This window comes from Thrips palmi, unplaced genomic scaffold, assembly GCF_012932325.1.
Source record: "Thrips palmi isolate BJ-2018 unplaced genomic scaffold, TpBJ-2018v1 HiC_scaffold_16, whole genome shotgun sequence".
Taxonomy (NCBI): domain Eukaryota; kingdom Metazoa; phylum Arthropoda; class Insecta; order Thysanoptera; family Thripidae; genus Thrips; species Thrips palmi.
In genome coordinates, this window is record NW_023144625.1 from 9,732,196 (window position 1) to 9,750,227 (window position 18,032).

The window sequence follows — 18,032 nt, forward strand, 5'->3', positions numbered from 1 at the left end:
GGCCCATATCAGGAGGACACGTGGGGTCACCGCCTGTAAAGCAACACGGCTCCCGCGACCCACCGACGTTGCAGGCGGTCCTCCCTACGGTGTGGAGAGGTCGACCAGGTGGGGGAGGGCGACGGGGCAGTCACCGCCTGTTAGATTCTATATAAACGCCTGATAGTAGGCAACCCACATCACTCGCCTCCTGTAAGTAGGCCAAATATACACAATGGCCCTCCCTGTCGGGACCCCCTTGCGGCTGGCGGGCACTGGCAGAGTCGGTCTGGACCGTGGTCGGAGACTGACTGACTGAGCACCCCTTTTAATTTATAGAAAGCTTCTCCGGAGGGGAGTGAAAGGAGAAGGGGGGGAACCGCCCAGGAAAAGTGGGGAAAGGGAAAGAAGTCCCCTTTCCCCCGACTCAAGGAGCAGCGGTGCAGGGGCAGTCATGAATTTCCCCAAATTGAACAGCTGTAGCCGCTGCCACCATGACGATTGAATAACAGAGTTTAAAGGACGCATCCCTTGTTTACCCATATGTGTTTTATCACGGGCCTCAGCGCCGGCTGAGGCACAGGTCCACCAAAGGCACACGGTCAAAACGGAACCCGGTTTTCCCAGGAGCTCCCTGGAAATCCCCTATGTCTCTACCATAGGCTTCCTGGGAAAACCAGGTACCGTTTTTACCGTGCAGTGCCCGGAGATTTTGATGCCTGCCGTTGCTATGCACAGGGCTGTCCAAAAGGCAGCCCCGCGCGCGGCCAGCCGTCACCGCCCACGCCGTCCGAGCCCCCCGCCAGCCGGGCGTGCCCGGGCGTGCCTGCAGCGGGTGGTGATCGGAACCAACAACAAACAACCCCCCTTTTGTGTGAGAGCGGCCGGCGCCGCGCCGACGCCCCGCCACTATAAGTTGAGGGTCCCACGTCCGGAACTTCACTTTGCTCTCATCCGTCCAAGAGCCACCACAGCCATGAAGACCGCCGCCGTGCTCAAGGCCTGCGTGCTCGCCGCCCTGGCGCTCAGCTTCGCTGAGGTAAGTTTGTCGTACGTCGCCTCTCCTGTCTGTGTGTATGTGTGTCTGAGAGAGAGGCCCCAATGTGGCCACAGAGTCCCAGCTAAAGTGCTCCCCGCAATGCGCCCGTGATTCTAGTGAGCCTTTTTCTCATAATGTCTATGGGCAAGACTCACGTTTAGAGCTCCTCGAATATCATTTTGGGACCTGTAAATTTCTCATACCGAAAAACGCAAGCTCTTTTGCGCGCGCAATGCTGTACTGCTAGACAATTTATGAGTTGTTCTGTTGTTTCCGTAAAGTATCTAAGCGTATCTAAGCGTAGCGTTTAAGAAATTTCCGTGATGCAAGACTTGAAGATGTTTTCTCAGACACCCCTAACCTCTGATGTTTTTGTCTTTCCAGGCCAACTGCATCCGCAAGTGTGCTACCCGCGTGGCTGTGCCCCAGACCGTCACCTACTACGCCGCCGCCGCCGCCCCCGCCTCCGCCTGCAACTCCTGCGGCTCCAACAACTGCGGTGGCTGCTACCAGCCCGCCCCTGCTCCTTCCTGCAACTCCTGCGGCTCCAACTGCGGTGGCTCCTGCTACCAGCCCGCCCCCGCCCCCCAGCCCGACTGCGGTGGTGAGATCATCGAGGTGACCAAGACCAAGACCGTCGCCGCCGCTCCCTCTTGCAACTCCTGCGGCAGCTCCAACTGCGGTGGCTGCTACCAGCCCGCCCCCGCCCCCAGCTGCAACTCCTGCGGCAGCTCTAACTGCGGTGGCTGCTACCAGCCCGCCCCTGCTCCTTCCTGCAACTCCTGCGGCTCCAACAACTGCGGTGGCTCCTGCTACCAGCCCGCCCCCGCTCCCCAGCCCGACTGCGGTGGTGAGATCATCGAGGTGACCAAGACCAAGACCATCGCCGCCCCCGCTCCCTCTTGCAACTCCTGCGGCAGCTCCAACTGCGGCGGCTGCTACCAGCCCGCCCCCGCCCCCACCTGCAACTCCTGCGGCAGCTCCAACTGCGGTGGCTGCTACCAGCCCGCCCCCGTCTGCAACTCCTGCGGCACCGACTGCGGTAACTCCTGCTACCAGCCCGCCCCCGCCCCCGTCTGCAACTCCTGCGGCACCAACTGCGGCAACTCTTGCTACCAGCCCGCCCCCGCCCCCGCCTGCAACTCTTGCGGCAGCTCCAGCTGCGGCAACTCCAACGGCGGCGAGCAGGTGACCATCACCAAGACCAGGAAGTACGTCGCCAAGAGGCCCGCCCAGCAGCAGGTCCAGGTCGTGTGCAACACCTGCTCCAAGCCCGCTTGCGGCTGCACTTGTTAGGCCCTACCGCCCCATCAGCAAATGAAATGAGAGCAAAAGAATAAAAAAACAAGACTGATCTTTGAATTGTGTCTGCCTGCATTTCCCGCACATTCCTGAATACCACCTCAAAACAATGAAGAAATCTAAAAAAAGGAGGAAGCCCTTCCGAAACCACTCTGACATAAAAACTTCAAACCTTCAAAGCATTATTTTTGAAAATTCTGAAAAACACAGTGAAAGTTGGGAAAGGTTGACGACAAAACACGTGCTCCAGGCTCAGCGTTTTAGAAAATAAACACAGCTTGCCCGTAAATACACAGTAACACTAAAAAATTCAATAAACCAATCTCCCAGCGGAGCGAAATAATCTCAGACAAAATGGTTCTGTATTGTGAGCGCAGAGCCCAGAGCAACCACGTTACTCTCTACGATAAAAGTAGGGAAATCTATTTTCGACCAGTGGCTGCAACACGAGGTATAGCTTATTCGCAGGGTGAGGCCTTTTCCGGCTGCAGTGTCGGCGTGTGCGGCCAGTGGCTGCAACACGAGGTAAAGCTTATTCGCAGGGTGGGGCCTTTTCCGGCTGCAGTGTGGGCGCGCGCGGCTGCCGAGGTCCTTTTCGCTCCTTGCCTTCATCCTGACGAGGTGCGGCCCGCAGCGCGCCGAGCATCGCAGTGGAGCACGTTGCCTATCCCGCGGTTCGCAGGCGCTCCATCCTGAGCGAAGCGGCAAGTGGTTCTTCCAGGCCTGGTCTCTCAAACGGGGCTCATGACGACCTGTAGGTTGAAAACCAGAAAGGCATGGTGCACAGAAAATGGCGTCACGGTGGACAGAAAAAAGTGGGAGAACTCATGGCGGTATCCACAGAACACGTCCCAGCACAGCGGTGCGCCCTCACGCACTGTCGGCGAATGAAAGACCTTGTTCCCCAAACTCAAGCGCGTTGCGTCGCATGTTCCCGCGACTGCACGTATTTCTGGAGCGTGAGTCATGATGGTGGTGTACAGTGGGCCAGAAGACCGGGGGCGGTCAAAATTCTAGACGCCTTTTGAGCCCCAGAGTCGCTGAATGGGACTCAAACCGAACGTGTGACCCCACCAATGGATTGCTCTCCGAAAGAGAAATCTATTGGTGGGGTCTACACGTTTGGTTCGAGTCCTGCCTACCGACTCTGGACCTCAAAACGCGTCTGGAGTTTCGGCCGCCCTGTGCAGTGGTGACGTCACCTCGCGTAGCTTGCCGTTGAACCTCCTGTGGAGGACTGACCTGGCTTGGCCTCCAGATTGGTGACGGCAGTACGATCTTCGTCGCTGTCTCTCTCGCTCTCACGGGGCGTGCCGTTCTGGTGCGAGAGGGACAATGCCGGAGTCAGGCCGTCGCTCTGCGTGGGCGTGGTGGACAAGGGCGGCACCAGCCCCAGCGAGCCAGGCAGCCGGCCCGGCGCCACGGTATCTCCACAGTTTACCAACACGGCTTCGCGCTTCGCGGATGCCTTGATGTTTGTCCGCCGAATCTCCTCCCGTGGAGGCAAGCCGATGCAAGCGGACTGGAAGAGTATAAGAAGCGCCCCGCAACCGCGGCAGGCCACACTCCAGTCCCCCCATCGCCAGCGGAAGGAACCCACCCACTCAACATGAAGACCGGATCCATCCTTAAGGCGCTTGCCGTCTCCGCCCTGGTGCTGGCCTTCGTCTCGGTGAGTGTCCAGAGCTGCTGCCCGTTGCGACTCTGACAGCGGCGTGGTAGTAGTGACAGCGCTGCGACATGCGTGGGCAAAAATTCTCACGATGCGCCTGTGTCGAAAGACTAACCTCAATCTGCCTTCTTCGCAATATCTTGGCTTCGTTGTTGAAAATTTGCCTAGAAGACAGGCTGAGGTTGGCAACCCGTTCGCTCCTGGTGCACAGTGCTAATTTTTGGCCTGAGTTACTCAATGTATCATCATTGCACGGGGTGGAGACCGAGACCGATCCGGCGATACTCCACTGCCTAGTGACTGTGGCGCGCGGTGTACAGGAAGGGTGGCTTCCTTCCCGCTGTACAGTAACCAAACGTGTGACCTTACCGATGGATTCCTCGTTCGGAGAGGAATCCATTGGTGGGGTCACACGTTCGGCTCGAGTCCTGTTAAGCGACTCTGAAGCTCAAAACGCGTCTCGAGTTTTGGCCGCCTGCGCTGGTTTTCTGCCCCACTGTGTGCTCGTTCGAAATGTGCAGTGTCCCGCCCTCACGACGCGCTTTCCTCTTCCAGGCCGCGCTGGCTTCCTGCGGCTGCAGCAACGGCGGCAAGGACGTGTGCGGCCTCGGCACCGGCTGCAGCAAGGCCGTGGTGCGCCCCGCCCGCATCATCCCCGTGCCCAGGCCCACCACCGTGGTGCGCAAGTACGTCACCGTGGTGGAGGAGGAGAGCCAGCCCACCTACGTGCACCGCCCCGCCCCCAGGCCCGCGCCCCAGCCCTGCTACGAGGCCGCCCCCGCCCCCGAGCCCGCCCCCGAGCCCTGCTACTCCTGCGGCCGCGGCCACTCCGGCTACTCGTCCTGCGGCCAGGAGGAGCGCACCGTGGTCTACAAGCCCGCCCCCCTGCCCGTCCAGAGGATCGTGGTCCGGCCCGCCCCCCAGCCCGTGTGCCGCTCGTGCCTGCTGCCCGCCCCCAGCTGCGGCTGCCAGTAGAGTGGGTGGGCGCCCTGCCCGCGACCGACTGCTGAAGAATAAAATGAAACCAACCTGAATTTTGGACCTCCATTGTACTGAATTTCACCTTCCCCTCTATACCCACTCTGTGAGACAAAGCGTGGCTTTGGAAAACACATTCTGAATACACACGGTAAAAACGGTAAAACGGTTCCAGGTTTTCCCAGGGAACCTATTGTAGAAACATAGGCGATTTGCAGGGAGTTCCTGAGAAAACCAGGAACCGTTTTTACTGTGCAGTAGCAGTTACAGTGAATTGAAATGAGCCAGAGTCGAGCTTCAGTTGAGGGCTCCAAGATATTCAGAGATTCAATCACTTTTTGACCAGCTTTGCGGGGCTACTGCTCCCAATCTAGCTGAGTTCAAAGCCTTTCCGGGGCGGTACATGAAAAAGTTGGGTCTTAAGAATACTATGGCGTTGAGGGAGGCCCTTGACTGCAGCTAGATTGGTCGCAGTGGCCGCCCAAAGTCAGCAAAAACGGCTACTTTCTGCGATTCAATCAGTTTTTGACTAACTTTGCGAGGCTACTGCTCCCAATCTAGCTGCGGTCAAAGCCTTCCCAAGGCGGGGAATGAATGAGTAGGGTCTAAAGAATACTAGGACGTTGGTGGAGGCCTTTGACCGCACCTAGATTGACCGCAGAGGCCACCCAAAGTCAGCATTATTGGATTTTCCACATTTTGACGGCTTTGCGAGGCCGGCCCTTGGCCCTCCAATGGTCTCTAGTAATCAACATATTACACCATAATCAGTGATGTTCATAAAAAAATAACCAAAATCAGTAGTAATGATCATAAATTATTCAGTAACGTGGAAATCTCGAGTTGGATACCCCTCCGTTTGAGTCATCTTTACTCTTTAGGACACACTCTGCCCCAATTTTCTTGTGATTGTTTTCTGCGTTTTTCTCACGTGTTATTTCCTCTACATTGTGGAGAAATATCGAGTTTGTCCTGGAGGTTACTCGTAAAGGGGTGAAATGTAAACAAAGCAAAATACGTGAAAGTTCCTTTTATTAATTTCCGTCTTCGCTCACACAATTCTCCCTCACAGACATCCGCACGAGTCCACGGGCTTGTGGCAGGAGTCGCACTCCGCGGGTGGCGCGTTGTAGTAGAAGCCCTTGGCGGGCTTGCCGGCGGGCTGAGGGGCCTGCGCGTACACGATCGGGACCTCCTGGTCGTCGTCCTCGTGGCTGTCGTCCTGGCAGGGCTCGACAGGGCGGGGGTTGAAACAGCCCTGCACGGCGGGGGCGGCAGATGGGTGAGCAGAATAGGACTGCTGCGCCTGCTGCACCTGACGCTGGGGCTGGCGGACGTAGGACTGCTGCTCCTGGCGCTGGGGCTGGTTGACGTAGGACTGCTGCTGTTGACGGTTGCGGGACTGCTGCTCCTGACGCTGGGGCTGGTGGGCGTAGGACTGCTGCTTCTGCTGTTGACCGGCGCAGGACTGCTGCTCCTGGCGCTGGGGCTGGTTGAAGTAGGACTGCTGCTCCTGGCGCTGGTTGACGTAGGACTGCTGCTCCTGGCGCTGGTTGACGTAGGACTGCTGCTCCTGGCGCTGGGGCTGGCGGTACTGCTGCACCTGACCGTAGCCGCGGGGCTGTTCCCTCTCAGGTGCTGAGGAGGGTTGGGCAGACGGGGAAGACCGGAGGAGAGGCAGGCACCTGAGGGACTCACTGGGGTTGAAGGAGCCTTCAGACTCGGAGGGCTGGAAGTTCGTGAAGGTCTGCTGCTGCTGCTGCTGCTGGGGCGCGCGCTGTTGCTGCTGCTGCTGCTGCTGCTGCTGCTGGCTGAAGGACGCCGCGCTGAACGCAGGGATGGGGAAGTCGTTGGCTTGGTCAATCGGCTGCTCCTGCGTGCGTGGCTGCTGTTGCTGCTGCTGGCGCTGCTGCTGTTGCTGCTGCTGGTACTGCTGCTGCTGCTGTTGCTGGTGCTGCTGCTGGTGGTACTGCTGCTGCTGGTGCTGTTGCTGGTGGTGGTACCGCTGCTGCTGGTGCTGCTGCTGCTGCTCGTGGCGAGAGGTGGTGTGCACGACGGTGCGCTGCTCATGCTGCTTCTGCACCTGCTGCTGCTGCTGTTGGTGCTGAGCGGCGTAGACGAACTGGGGCCTGCGGTCGGGCTGTTGGTGGCCGCTTGGCACCCCCACGACGACCTGGGACTGGGTCGAGGCCTTGGCCACCGCGAATGCCGACGCCTCCTGCTGGGCCACTGCCGCGGCCACGGCCTCCGCGTACACGGCGGGCATGGACGCCAGCTGGGGCTGGTGGTCGGGGCGGCCACAGTGTGCCTGCGCAGGAAACAAGCAAAGGGATCCGTTAAGAAACACAGTCCAGAAAGACCTAGCAAAACACGTGAAAAACATTTCGCTGACACACTACAACGGCCAAGTCTAGCGGAAACTCGAGACGAAACCCAAAGTGAAACACTCACCGAGACGACGCCGATGGCCGCGAGGGCCGCGAACACGATGAAAGCCCTCATGTCGAAGGGGAAGTGCGTGGAGTCGCCGGACGCTTCGGCTTTTATACCTCGCCGAGGGCTGATATCCACAAACGTGTTGATTGCGCGTCTGCCGGTTTTGGCGCCATTTCGTCTGCTTTACCCCAGGTAGTGTTTTGGGCACGTATCAACCGTCGCGGCCGGGCGGGGCGAGGCGCGGCAGCGGGGCGGGGCGGGGCGCGGCGGCGCGGGGCGGTGATCGGCGGCTGGCGCCATCCCGCCGCGGGACCACGTGACTCATCTTGAATCAATGAAAGCGCCGAGCGGGCTTTGGCCGCGTGCACGTCGGCCGTACACCCTGGGGGTGGCCAACGAACGCCCTTGCCTTGACGGTGACGTCGCCGACCTGATACCTCGGTGTCAAGTACCTGCGCGACCTCCACCGCCCCGCCAGTTTACAAATACCGTGCTGCGCGCCCCGCGCGACTTTTGAACACCTCGCCGTTGTGGAACGCGGCCACTCACGTCGCCCCGCCCCACCCCACCCCGCCGCGCGCCGCCGCCCCCGTGGCGTCCACGACGAATGTATAAGATGGCGCTCTTCCGATTGACGCCCTCACACTCCGCACCACCATGAAGTCGTCCACACTCCTCAAGGCGCTGGTGCTGTCCGCCGTCCTGGTGGGCCTCATCGAGGTAAGACCCGTTCGTTGTGTTTAGCTGAGCCTGTTTGGGTGTTCAAAATTTGAAATTCGTAGTTGGTTTGCGAAGAAGTTCGATCCAGTCCCGTGCAATGAGAGACGTGTTGCATTTTATTTTTCATTTTCTCGAAACGAGAGTGGCCGATTCTTTTTTGTTTGCATACGTAAAGAGAGAACTGAAACTAATACAGTGTGGGAAAGTGTTCAGTGTCCGTGTCGTTGTCCTTGCCCCTGTGCTGACTGGCCTGCCCTCTGTCTACAGGCTGCCCCTTTCCACGGGGGTTGCGGCTGCGCTAGCCCCTGCGGCTGCGGCGGAGGCGCCAAGTTCTCCGTGGCCACCGTGCCCATCCAGCTGTCCCTGCCCGCCCCCGCCCCCGCCCCCAGCTGCGGCTGCGGCTCCATCTGCGGCGGCTCTTGCGGCATCCCCGCCCCCGCCCCCAAGTGCGGCTGCGGCTCCCTCTGCGGCGGCTCCTGCGGCATCCCCGCCCCCTGCGGCCACCACGGCAAGTGCGGCTGCGGACCCCGCTTCATCGAGGTCACCAAGTGCAAGAAGTTCCTGGTGCCCGCCCCCAGGCCCCGCTGCCACAAGTGCCTGGTGCCCGCGTGCATCTGCGACGCCCCCGCCCCCGTGTGCGGCTGCCCCCAGCCCTGCGGCTGCTGAGAAGCGCTGAGACGTTCTGCAACCCCAACCAGGCCGTGAGGCCGGCCGAGCTCGACCCCACAGGACCGCATCACAGCGACGAGGGTATGACGCACGTTTAGGCCCGTTTTGGCAACTTTGTTTTGAATGCTATAAACTAAAAAAACAAACTAAATTTGTGAGAAATTTTAAGTTTGGTCTATATTTTGTTTTGCTTTTTGGTGCGGATGTGTCATGACGGTTTAACCCCAGCAATCCTATTTTGACTATCTTTTCGAACGTATTTCTCTTCTGGTTACCTTTCTCATTTTGATTATTTGGACTCAAAAACCTGTTGCGGCTTATTGGCTGATGCGAAATTAATGTTTGGAAAGAAAAAAAAAGACGAACAGAAACGGAGTGTCAAATTTTATCCTAAATTAAAATGTAAAAAAAAGTGAAAAATCTCACATTTAAATTGTAACCGTGCGTACTGGTGTTTATTCCTGTCAAAACCTAATCAGTGAAATTTATTATTGAAAATTTGTCAGCCCTCGTACCCATTTCTCTTTCGACACGAGCTACATTGCAGCATTGAAAAAAAAACAATAAAAGAACCGATACTTCTGGAATTTGTGCCTCTATTGTCATCGACGCCTCTCTCCCCCTTTGCCCCACCCACCGCTATAAACTGCTGACCAAAGCGAGTAAAAGTGCTGCTGAGACAATCAAAACGACACCCAGCGCGCCCGCAGCCAAGCCAGCGTCTCGAAACAGCGTCCCGACGCGTGCAGCTTCCTGAAAGACGGGCAATTGTTTCATTTCACAAAGAGAAAAGAAGAACAACAACAAAAACTGAAGTTGACTTTCAATTCGCGCCAGACATGGATGCCTAGTTGATAACACCGCCAGTGTGGCTGCAATGCGCCGATAAAGACTTTATCTATCCGAAATCAGTTTCTACCTTCCACTTGCATGCGCTCGAAACGTAGTAATTTGGTTGACTAGAGTGAGTGAACAATGTCACGCACGTTGTGCCGGGCCGTTTCTTCGTTCGACCTTATCAGTGAGAAAGTGAGACGAGTGCCTCACCTCCAGTCATCGGCGTCGGCGGCGTCCCGGAGAAGCAGTGTCACGTGTCCGCGGCCATCGCGACCCTCGCCGTCGTCGGCCGTCGCGGTGGTGCCTGGCGGCCTTATCGACCGCGGTCTCCAATTACGCGCGCGGCGGCACGGCCAGGCTGATTGGGCCTGCATCGGCCCGCATATACACCTCGCGGGTGTGCAGCCTGAGACACTCGGTGGTGTTCGAGGCCGCACGTCGGTCGCCCCGTCGTCCCGTCGCCGTCTCCGAGTTGTATCCGCCGCGCCGACAACAGTACACAATGTTCCGCCGTTCGGATGTTTCCGAACTGGACGTGTATTTGCTGGTCGCCGCGCTGCTGCTGACGCACCAGGTAACAGCCACCATCTAGGTCGGGCCGGTGGAACGGCGGTGGAGAGCTGCGGTCCTCGGATCGAATACCGGAAGCGACGAGGCCTTTTTAGCGACATGACAACTTCTACGAGTTCGATTCCCAGCCAAAGCACTAATTTTTTAGGGGGAGGGGGGCTTCTGAAGAACTTGTAGGAAAAGAATTGGTTCCGATCTTTGGAAAACTCTAAAAACCTCAAATGTTCCTAGTTTGTTTGAGTTTCATTTTTTCTTCCATTTTGTATGAGTTTCCATGTTCTCCGTTTGATTTCAGGTGTCCGCGGCCATGCGACTTTCTGTCCCCGCGGCGCACGACGGCGTCCTGGGCGTCCCCGACGGCGTCCTCGGCGTCCGCGGCGTCCGCGGCCACTCGCGGCACGCGCGCGACCTGATGGACGACGACCTGCTCTCGCCCGTGCTCAGCATGTTCTCCGGCGGGCCGCGCAGCCGGTGCTGCAAGCAGCTGACGCTGTGTGACCTGGCCGCCACGCTGCTGCAGGCCGTGGAGGCCAACAAGGCCCAGGACGTGGAGACGCTGCGCAAGCGCAAGAGCCAGCCCGCCTGGCACCCGTTTCGGGTACGTTTTGAAAATCTCAGTGACATGTCCAGAGCGAGAGCGGCTCACAGTGCGCCAGAAGACCGGTAGAGGCGGCCAAAACTCTAGACGCGTTTTGAGCTCCTGAGTCGCTAAACAGGACTCGAACCAAACGTGTAGCCCCACCAATGGGGTCCACCAAACCGATTCCTCGTTCGAAGAGCAATCCATTGGTGGGGTCACACGTTCGGTTCGAGCCCTGTTCAGCGACTCTGGAGCTCAAAACGCGTCTAGAGTTTTGGCCGCCTCCACCGGTCTTCTGGCCCACTGTGCGGCTGGTTTCGTCTAAACTGCATTCTTCCTGTTGACCCAGTCCTTCTCCGGAAGATTCCGCCGCGCGGAGCAGGAGCACCAGGACACCGACCCGGAGGACAGCCCGCCCAACCCCGTGCTGGTCAACATCGCCAGGACGTACTTGAGGAGGCTGCAGCAGGACGAGGAAGACCGGCGGGCCGAGGCGCTGAGGCACGCTCAAGCCACGCTGGAGCGCGAGCGCGCCGCCACGCACCACCACGACGACGAGGAGGAAGAAGACGAGCCGGAGGAGCCCGAAGCAGCCCCTGGAGGCGACGGCCGCGACGACCCGTCCCCGGCCATACAGAAAATCTCGCTACGGCCATGAAGTCCCCGCCCTCGAACCACAGTCCGGGTCAGACGGGTGATGCAAATTATTTATTTTCCTAGCAATAAATCAAAGTGCGTGCAATCTGCTGTTTTTCTTCGCGTCCGCCACCACACTGTAAACACCCGCGGGTACTGGTGGCCCTCGCCCTGGGGGCCGCCCAGCGGGCTGTCTCCGAGCAGTGGTGTCGTCGCTCTGTCTCTCTCGCACACACGACGCGTCCCGTAAGGGTGCGAGAGAGACAGCGACGAGACACTTTCCGGAAGCAGCCCCGCAGGTTCAAGGCGAATCGAATGCCTTTGTCAGAAGCCGGTCGGTGTCGGCCTGCCGGCCTGTCGGCCGCGCCGAGGGTCGCACGCTGCCGCACTGCGCCCCAGTTGCGGCGGCCCTCCGAGGCAACGCGGTCCTCTCTCTCGCACTCGAGGGCGCTGTGGGAGATCAGCAACAGCACGCGGCGATTCTGCACGGCACTTTTGTCACTCCGTCTCTCTCGCGCGCGACGCCCTGCGAGTGCGAGAGAGACAGCGCCGCGAAATGGCACTGTTCGGAATGGCTGTGCTGGCCGTGCTGGCCCTCTTCCCGGCCATCTTCGACCTTTCCGATAACGCGCTGCAGACTGATTCCGAGTCGCTTTCGTCGCTCTGCCTCTCTCGCACTCACGGAGCGTCCCGTATAGGTGCGAGAGAGACAGAGCGACGAAAAGCGACTCTCGGCATCAGTCTGCTGGCTGATAACCCCGTGGCCGGCCTGTCTAGCCGCAGTGCCGCGGACGCAGCCTGCCGACGCGGACGCCGCCCTCCTCTGCAAATAATACCGAGAATACACAGCAAAAAACACGAGCGAGGTCTAAGGCCAGCCGCGCAGCACCGCGCAGCTCGACAGAAGTAGCGGGAATTTCGAGTCCCGCGAGCAAAGTCCAGTGTAGTGACGCGGCCCCGGCGAGGTAGGCTTCCCCGTCAGCGCGGCGCGGCGCCGACTGGACAGGCAGCCCAACCTACCTTCTCGCCGGCCTCACCACAACGTGGATTCAGGATGGAGGGGGTGGGGGATATCCACCCCGCCCTGGCCCCTAGCCAGCCACCTGAATGGTAGACCAAAAGCAACACTTTACCCCAGTAAGTGCCACCCCCCCCCCTTTCCAGACCGGCTCTGTATCCGCCCCTGCGTGGCCGTCCTCCGTGGGCGTGCCGCTGGCGGCGTCGAGCCAGGATGGACGCCAGCCGCGCTTGGACGACGGCGACGGCGATGACGCACAGTGGGCCAGAAGACCGGTGGAGGCGGCCAAAACTCTAGACGCGTTTTGAGCTCCAGAGTCGCTGAACAGGACTCAAACCGAGCGTGTGACCCCACTAATAGATTCCTCGTTCGGAGAGCAATTCATTGGTCGGGTCACACGTTCGGGTCCCATTCAGCGAATCTGGAGCTCAAAACGCGTCTAGAGCTTTGGCCGCCTCCACCGGTCCTCTGGCCCACTGTGTGACGGCAGCTGCATAAAAGCGCGCGTGCAGCTGCACGTGTTGGTGGCCCTGCGCCAAAGAGAGAAAAAAGACGGCTTTGTCTTGACCGTGCGAGAGAGACGCGGCGCGCGGAGGCTGCGCCTGGTCTACGCGTCGGACAGGGACGGAGACAGTGCTGGGGTTGGGCCCGATGGTCCGCTGGGCGGTGGCCGTTATCACCGCGGAGGGGGGTCACCGTGCAAAAGAGGTTCCCGCGGCTTTTGTCTCGCCGTGGGGGCGTCGTGCTTTTGGAGGCTCGCAGGTGCTGCGCTCGGCAGTGCCGCCAACAGTCTGGGTTTCCGCTTCCCTGGGCGGGGGCGTTCCCGCGGTCTTCTTATAAGAGGTTCCGCGGCCCGAGCCATTCGCGCGTGTTTTCTCACGTGCATGCATCCCAGTGCCGCCAAAAATGGCCTCCGTTTTCCTGGTGTGCGCCCTCGCGGTCTTCTTCTTCCCCCATAGGGCGCCGGGAAAACCGGTCGCCGGTTTACCGTGGGGAAATAGGGGATTCAACAACCGCGGTTCAAACTTGCCTTTCTGACTTCGTTTTATTATCTTTTTTGTGGTGATCTGTGGGAAACAAATTACCCACGACAAGGAATCGAGTGTGGTTTCATTAACGTGGTTTTCATTTTGGTGCGTGCAGTTCGTCCTGTCCAGGCCCGATGCCACCGAGGAGGGCTCCCTGAAGAGCGTCGAGGCTAAGGTGTCCGTGGCTGTGGACGACCTCAGGAAGGCCGTCGGCGACATGTTCAAGGTAAGCCCTGGATTTGTTTAGTGTTCCGACTAATGGTGTGCGGAGTGATATTTTCAAATCGAATCGAATCTCGAAAATTTCCAATAACCGAATTTCCAATATTTATACCCACATCAGGTGACATTGACACTTTTTTCTGTTGTTTCGGACCTATGAACTTAAATTTTATTTATAAGTTTCACATTCTTGGCCTGTTTTTTTTTTCAATTTGAAAAACGCATTTAGGTTACCCCAGATCGATTTAATACGATTTTAAATACGATTCAATTTCGAAAAAGATTCGGCACGCCCAAAACCTCGAGTTCAGACGAGTTTCGGATGGTTTTTCCGCATCTTTCGACCGTTTGCCTCTTTGCCGCGCAGAACCTGACCGACGTCATCCAGTCCGAGATCGCCAAGAACCCCGAGGCCTCCGCCCTCTTCAAGAACGTCACCGAGAGCCTCTCCTCCGCCGCCCAGCAGGTCAAGGACGCCGTCAGCTCCGTCACCCCCAAGCCTTGAGGAGCCCTGGCTGCCGGCCGACCGGTCGACTGAAGTCACGATGCCTCACTCATTTCGCCCCCATTTTTTGTCACCAACTATCGTCAAAAATTAAAACCGAATCCAAATTTAGTGAGGCCTGCTGAGAGCGTTGTACTTTTCCCTCACCCCAAGAAAGTACCCCCGATGAAACATTGAAGTAAAACAGAGCATGTGAACAAGTTGCAGTACAACTGACGCGTTTTTCACCGGGCTTACCCGTCAGGAATCCTCAGGAATGCTCCCAGAATCAGAACGGTTTTTGCGGTGTAGAAACCTACGTACATGTGAATGACAAATTTTGCTCGAGCACAACTCATAACTCCGTAAAAAAATAACTAAATCAGACAGGATTCTGCAACAGCTTGCCTTCTTGGTGTACCTGTGCAGACAGTTCTTGAATGAAATGTGTTACAAAGTGTTGAAGCGCACTGTGTTTTACTGCTCGACGTAAAACACGTCCACACCTAGTCACGAGTATGAGCAAGAAATAAATAAATGATTAAAAAGTTAAAATTAGACACGGAATGGAGAGAGGAAACCTGCCCTTGGCGGCTTTCCTCATTTAAACTTTCCAAGTGTCTGATTTTCCAATTTCGCCTCGGCCTGCAGGGCTGCAGGGCAGCGCCCCCGCCCTCGGACTCGTTGGGCAACAGGGCAGAGCAGTAAACAATCTCGGAGATAAGAAGAGTCTCGCCTTTCGGGGAAGAAAGCCGGATCGCCGAGGTGGTTCACTAGGGGACAAAAAACCGCAAGACACCGCGCAAAAAAAGAAATCAAGTTTTCTCAACGGCGTGGGGCTGTAAGAGAACTACCTCACGCGTGAGAGTTTTTCCTTTCGGTCAGCGTTGGGTGTCTGTGACCAACCCCGCCACTCTAAAATAGCACCCCGTCAACTGTTTCCTGCGCCTGCCGTGTACGCGGCGGGATCGACTGCACACCGACGCCACACCTTTTGGGTGTTTTTCCCCCCGCTTTCGGCCCTATCACCTTTGGGCCCTACACCTACGTTCACGCGGAGAGAGGTGGACGCCATTTCATTGACGGCGGCCGTGCGGCCAGCATCCCAACGGATGACGAAACCTGGTGGCAATCAGTGTCACCTTCGTCCCCTGGACGTCTCGGCCGCCGGAAAGGAAGAGCGAGAAGGAGGCGGAGACGTTCACGACGTCCACGACGTTCACGACGTTCAGGACGCCTTCGCGACGTTCACGACGTTCAGGACGCCCACCACGTCCGCGTCGAGGGCGCGGTCACGTGTACGGGCCACGTCGTACTGCCCCTCGCCTTGGTAGGGGTGACTCAGAGCGGGCGAAGGAGGCGGGCTGGGTGTGGCGGGTCGGAGCGGGCGGGGCGGGGCGGGGCGGGGCGTGGCGGGACGGGGTGCGGCGTTGCGGTCTGGTGGGGAGGGGCAAGGGTCACGGCGGGCCCCAGTGGGCCCACGGCTCCCAGCCTCCCAGCTCCGCCAGTCCGTGGTCAGGATCTACCGTCGCCGCACCGTGCCTTGCCCCGCTCTGCTTCGCCCCCCGTCCTAGACATGCAGTTCAAGATCGTGTTCGTCGTTGCGGCGCTCTGCCTTGCGCAGGTAAGGCTGCTGCACCTGGCCGTGCCGTCCTTGCCGGGTCGCTTCGACCGACGTTCAGCTTGGGGGCTTTGACGGGCTGCTTCGCGGTGCCACCTGGTGATGGTCACCGTCCAGGTCCCCTGGGTGGCACTCTCCCTCGACGGGCACCTCCCTCGACGGGCACCTCCCTCGACGGGCACCTCCCTCGACGGGAACCTCCCGCGACGGGCACCCCCCGCATCGCTTTGGTGTGGGGCGGTTCTGAAGTACACAGGCTGGCGCGCGCCGAGTCCGAAGCTTCGTCGAGCAATAAGGGCAGGAACGGAGTAGAATTTGCAAAATCTGCGAAATCTGAACTCCATGGGCTCGGCCTCCTACGGCCTCGGCTCTCAGGACCCCATCCTGACCGCGGCATCAAGGATTCCAGCTTCGCTCCATCGTCTAGGATTCAGCCTCTAAGCTACAGTCTCTGGGACCCTGACCTCTAGGGATTCGACCTCTAGGGCATAGACCTCTCGGACACTGACCTCTAGGGCCCCGGCCTCGACCTCTAGGGCCCCTCGCTTGATAAGCACCCCGGCCGTCCCCCACAGCCCTGTGGACCGCGGAGAGCCAGAAATTCAGAACTGTTGAGTGCGCGTTGAAGATTCGGTCTGGCGTTCTCTGGTATCACTTTCAGTTCTCGTCGAATTCCTTCGGGACTGAATCCAGGGACGCCGGATCCATTAACATGTCCATTGAACTACTTTGAGTGACTTTGACCCCAGCGGTCTGCGTGGTGACGTCATCGCGATAGACTTTCTTTATCTCGAGCTTCCTGTTTTCCATGGCGACAGCGCGACAGCGAGTCGGGGCTTTTCCCTCTCACTGGCTTTTCGCGATAACCCCTGGTGCCCCCGCCCCGCCCCGCCCCGCCCCGCCCCGCCCCGCCCCGCCCCGCCCCGGCGTGCCCGCCCCGCCCCGCCCGGTCGTGTTATGTGGAGCCTTATGTCACGTCGGTCGCCTCGATACGCGCCTGTCGCCATGCACGGCGGCACGGCGGCACGCCACAGCCCCGGCAAATTGCCCTCGGCCCGTGCTGACCCAGGCAACACGGCGACCGAGTCAGCGCGACGCGCGGGCGGGCGGATTAAAAAAAGAGTGCAATGCGGTGCAATGTGCAATGCCCCCAAAAAGTGCTTCATTTTCATTTTCGACGCCGTGTCTAACGCTGTGGTTTTCCCTCCATGAAGGCGTACGCCGAGAAGGCCGCCGAGCCCATCAAGTTCGATGAGGTCGTGGCCAAGGCCCAGACCGCCATCAACAACATGGCCGTCGAGGTGCAGAAGGCCCTCGGCGTCAAGGAGCTCCCCGAGCCCCAGAAGGTGGCCGACAGCATCATCCAGGGAGGCAAGGACCTGGCCAAGCAGATCAGCGACATCGTCACCGAGGTATTTTCAAGTCTCTTGATACGTGAAATACCAAACTGCCATTCTGTTTTAAGTTACTAATAATTTTTCATTTTGTTTTCAGATTTCCTCCAAGCCCGACCTGAACTCCGCCGTGTCCGCCATGGCCAAGAGGATCAACACCACCGTCGAGGACCTCCAGAAGCAGGTGCCCAACGTCCAGGCCAAGGCCGCCGAGCTGCAGAAGTCCCTCCAGACCAGCATGCAGGCCGTCGTGAGCGAGACCCAGAAGCTGGCCCAGAACCTCACCCCCGTGCAGACCGACATCAAGAAGAGCCTCGAGTCCGTCATGGACCAGGTCTCCAAGGTCGCCATCGAGGTCCAGAACAAGGTCAAGGCTGCCATCGAGAACCCCTCAGCAGCAGTTTGAGAGCGCACTGCCGCCTTGGCTTGACAGCCGAAGCAATCTCGTTCCTATCATATTTTTTTTTTACAAAAATAGTTACTTACATCGACCATGCGCCACGTCCATATCATCACTGTTTTGGTCGCACTGTGGGCCATCTTTCCAGCTGACTAAGTGTTCATGGAGAGTATAAAAGACATTCTAAAACCGGAGAGGAAAGATGACCCACATTTGAAGAAATTATTACGTTTTCAATAAATTATCTCTCACCCATGTACTCGTTTCAATTCATCCCCCTGTACTGATAAATTTCATTGAGACTTCGTGGCTGTGAAGTGTACTCCAAGGAGTGTCAACAACGTACAAGGTAGTGCAAATTACTTTTTATTAAAAACATTTTATTAAATTTGAAAACCAAAAGAACAAAAGGAAGTGCAAGTTGAAGAGGAAAAAAAGGACTTTGAT

General features: G+C 58.3%; 7 protein-coding genes across 7 annotated transcripts; 6 read left to right on the forward strand and 1 right to left on the reverse strand.

Moving 5' to 3' along the window:
• Positions 1-859: 859 nt before the first annotated feature.
• On the forward strand, positions 860-2,380 carry LOC117642766 (keratin-associated protein 5-1-like). The gene is made up of 2 exons (XM_034381293.1): positions 860-1,018; positions 1,403-2,380. Exons 1-2 carry the CDS (start codon positions 956-958, stop codon positions 2,312-2,314), a joined length of 975 nt encoding a protein of 324 aa, XP_034237184.1. The 5' UTR covers positions 860-955; the 3' UTR covers positions 2,315-2,380.
• Positions 2,381-3,843: 1,463 nt separating this feature from the next.
• LOC117642273 (keratinocyte proline-rich protein-like) lies at positions 3,844-5,027 on the forward strand. The gene is made up of 2 exons (XM_034380278.1): positions 3,844-3,992; positions 4,548-5,027. Exons 1-2 carry the CDS (start codon positions 3,930-3,932, stop codon positions 4,965-4,967), a joined length of 483 nt encoding a protein of 160 aa, XP_034236169.1. The 5' UTR covers positions 3,844-3,929; the 3' UTR covers positions 4,968-5,027.
• Positions 5,028-5,985: 958 nt separating this feature from the next.
• LOC117642751 (adenylate cyclase, terminal-differentiation specific-like) lies at positions 5,986-7,575 on the reverse strand. The gene is made up of 2 exons (XM_034381250.1): positions 7,422-7,575; positions 5,986-7,278 (listed from the first exon to the last, which is right to left on the reverse strand). Exons 1-2 carry the CDS (start codon positions 7,470-7,472, stop codon positions 6,037-6,039), a joined length of 1,293 nt encoding a protein of 430 aa, XP_034237141.1. The 5' UTR covers positions 7,473-7,575; the 3' UTR covers positions 5,986-6,036.
• A 423-nt stretch (positions 7,576-7,998) lies between these two features.
• Positions 7,999-9,382, forward strand: LOC117642782 (keratin-associated protein 5-5-like). The gene is made up of 2 exons (XM_034381318.1): positions 7,999-8,126; positions 8,394-9,382. The coding sequence occupies exons 1-2, from the start codon at positions 8,064-8,066 to the stop codon at positions 8,790-8,792; spliced, it is 462 nt and encodes a 153-aa protein (XP_034237209.1). The 5' UTR covers positions 7,999-8,063; the 3' UTR covers positions 8,793-9,382.
• Positions 9,383-9,905: 523 nt separating this feature from the next.
• LOC117642482 lies at positions 9,906-11,524 on the forward strand. The gene is made up of 3 exons (XM_034380718.1): positions 9,906-10,206; positions 10,498-10,800; positions 11,132-11,524. The coding sequence occupies exons 1-3, from the start codon at positions 10,135-10,137 to the stop codon at positions 11,438-11,440; spliced, it is 684 nt and encodes a 227-aa protein (XP_034236609.1). The 5' UTR covers positions 9,906-10,134; the 3' UTR covers positions 11,441-11,524.
• Positions 11,525-13,342: 1,818 nt separating this feature from the next.
• LOC117642983 lies at positions 13,343-14,316 on the forward strand. The gene is made up of 3 exons (XM_034381620.1): positions 13,343-13,390; positions 13,577-13,690; positions 14,054-14,316. The coding sequence occupies exons 1-3, from the start codon at positions 13,343-13,345 to the stop codon at positions 14,189-14,191; spliced, it is 300 nt and encodes a 99-aa protein (XP_034237511.1). The 3' UTR covers positions 14,192-14,316.
• A 1,319-nt stretch (positions 14,317-15,635) lies between these two features.
• LOC117642676 lies at positions 15,636-17,840 on the forward strand. The gene is made up of 3 exons (XM_034381097.1): positions 15,636-15,794; positions 17,006-17,203; positions 17,286-17,840. The coding sequence occupies exons 1-3, from the start codon at positions 15,747-15,749 to the stop codon at positions 17,589-17,591; spliced, it is 552 nt and encodes a 183-aa protein (XP_034236988.1). The 5' UTR covers positions 15,636-15,746; the 3' UTR covers positions 17,592-17,840.
• Positions 17,841-18,032: the final 192 nt, after the last annotated feature.

What these genes read in the sequence shown, in the direction of transcription:
- LOC117642766 (XM_034381293.1), top strand. Translation starts at nt 956, where the DNA reads ATGAAGACCGCCGCCGTGCTCAAGGCCTGCGTGCTCGCCGCCCTGGCG. An exon ending in TGGCGCTCAGCTTCGCTGAG is followed by an intron (nt 1,019 to 1,402) that starts GTAAGTTTGTCG and finishes TTGTCTTTCCAG; the next exon opens with GCCAACTGCATCCGCAAGTG.
- LOC117642273 (XM_034380278.1), top strand. Translation starts at nt 3,930, where the DNA reads ATGAAGACCGGATCCATCCTTAAGGCGCTTGCCGTCTCCGCCCTGGTG. An exon ending in TGGTGCTGGCCTTCGTCTCG is followed by an intron (nt 3,993 to 4,547) that starts GTGAGTGTCCAG and finishes TTCCTCTTCCAG; the next exon opens with GCCGCGCTGGCTTCCTGCGG.
- LOC117642751 (XM_034381250.1), bottom strand. Translation starts at nt 7,472, where the DNA reads ATGAGGGCTTTCATCGTGTTCGCGGCCCTCGCGGCCATCGGCGTCGTC. An exon ending in CGGCCATCGGCGTCGTCTCG is followed by an intron (nt 7,279 to 7,421) that starts GTGAGTGTTTCA and finishes TTTCCTGCGCAG; the next exon opens with GCACACTGTGGCCGCCCCGA.
- LOC117642782 (XM_034381318.1), top strand. Translation starts at nt 8,064, where the DNA reads ATGAAGTCGTCCACACTCCTCAAGGCGCTGGTGCTGTCCGCCGTCCTG. An exon ending in TCCTGGTGGGCCTCATCGAG is followed by an intron (nt 8,127 to 8,393) that starts GTAAGACCCGTT and finishes CTCTGTCTACAG; the next exon opens with GCTGCCCCTTTCCACGGGGG.
- LOC117642482 (XM_034380718.1), top strand. Translation starts at nt 10,135, where the DNA reads ATGTTCCGCCGTTCGGATGTTTCCGAACTGGACGTGTATTTGCTGGTC. An exon ending in CGCTGCTGCTGACGCACCAG is followed by an intron (nt 10,207 to 10,497) that starts GTAACAGCCACC and finishes GTTTGATTTCAG; the next exon opens with GTGTCCGCGGCCATGCGACT. An exon ending in CCGCCTGGCACCCGTTTCGG is followed by an intron (nt 10,801 to 11,131) that starts GTACGTTTTGAA and finishes CTGTTGACCCAG; the next exon opens with TCCTTCTCCGGAAGATTCCG.
- LOC117642983 (XM_034381620.1), top strand. Translation starts at nt 13,343, where the DNA reads ATGGCCTCCGTTTTCCTGGTGTGCGCCCTCGCGGTCTTCTTCTTCCCC. An exon ending in TCGCGGTCTTCTTCTTCCCC is followed by an intron (nt 13,391 to 13,576) that starts CATAGGGCGCCG and finishes TTTTGGTGCGTG; the next exon opens with CAGTTCGTCCTGTCCAGGCC. An exon ending in CCGTCGGCGACATGTTCAAG is followed by an intron (nt 13,691 to 14,053) that starts GTAAGCCCTGGA and finishes TTTGCCGCGCAG; the next exon opens with AACCTGACCGACGTCATCCA.
- LOC117642676 (XM_034381097.1), top strand. Translation starts at nt 15,747, where the DNA reads ATGCAGTTCAAGATCGTGTTCGTCGTTGCGGCGCTCTGCCTTGCGCAG. An exon ending in CGGCGCTCTGCCTTGCGCAG is followed by an intron (nt 15,795 to 17,005) that starts GTAAGGCTGCTG and finishes CCCTCCATGAAG; the next exon opens with GCGTACGCCGAGAAGGCCGC. An exon ending in TCAGCGACATCGTCACCGAG is followed by an intron (nt 17,204 to 17,285) that starts GTATTTTCAAGT and finishes TTTTGTTTTCAG; the next exon opens with ATTTCCTCCAAGCCCGACCT.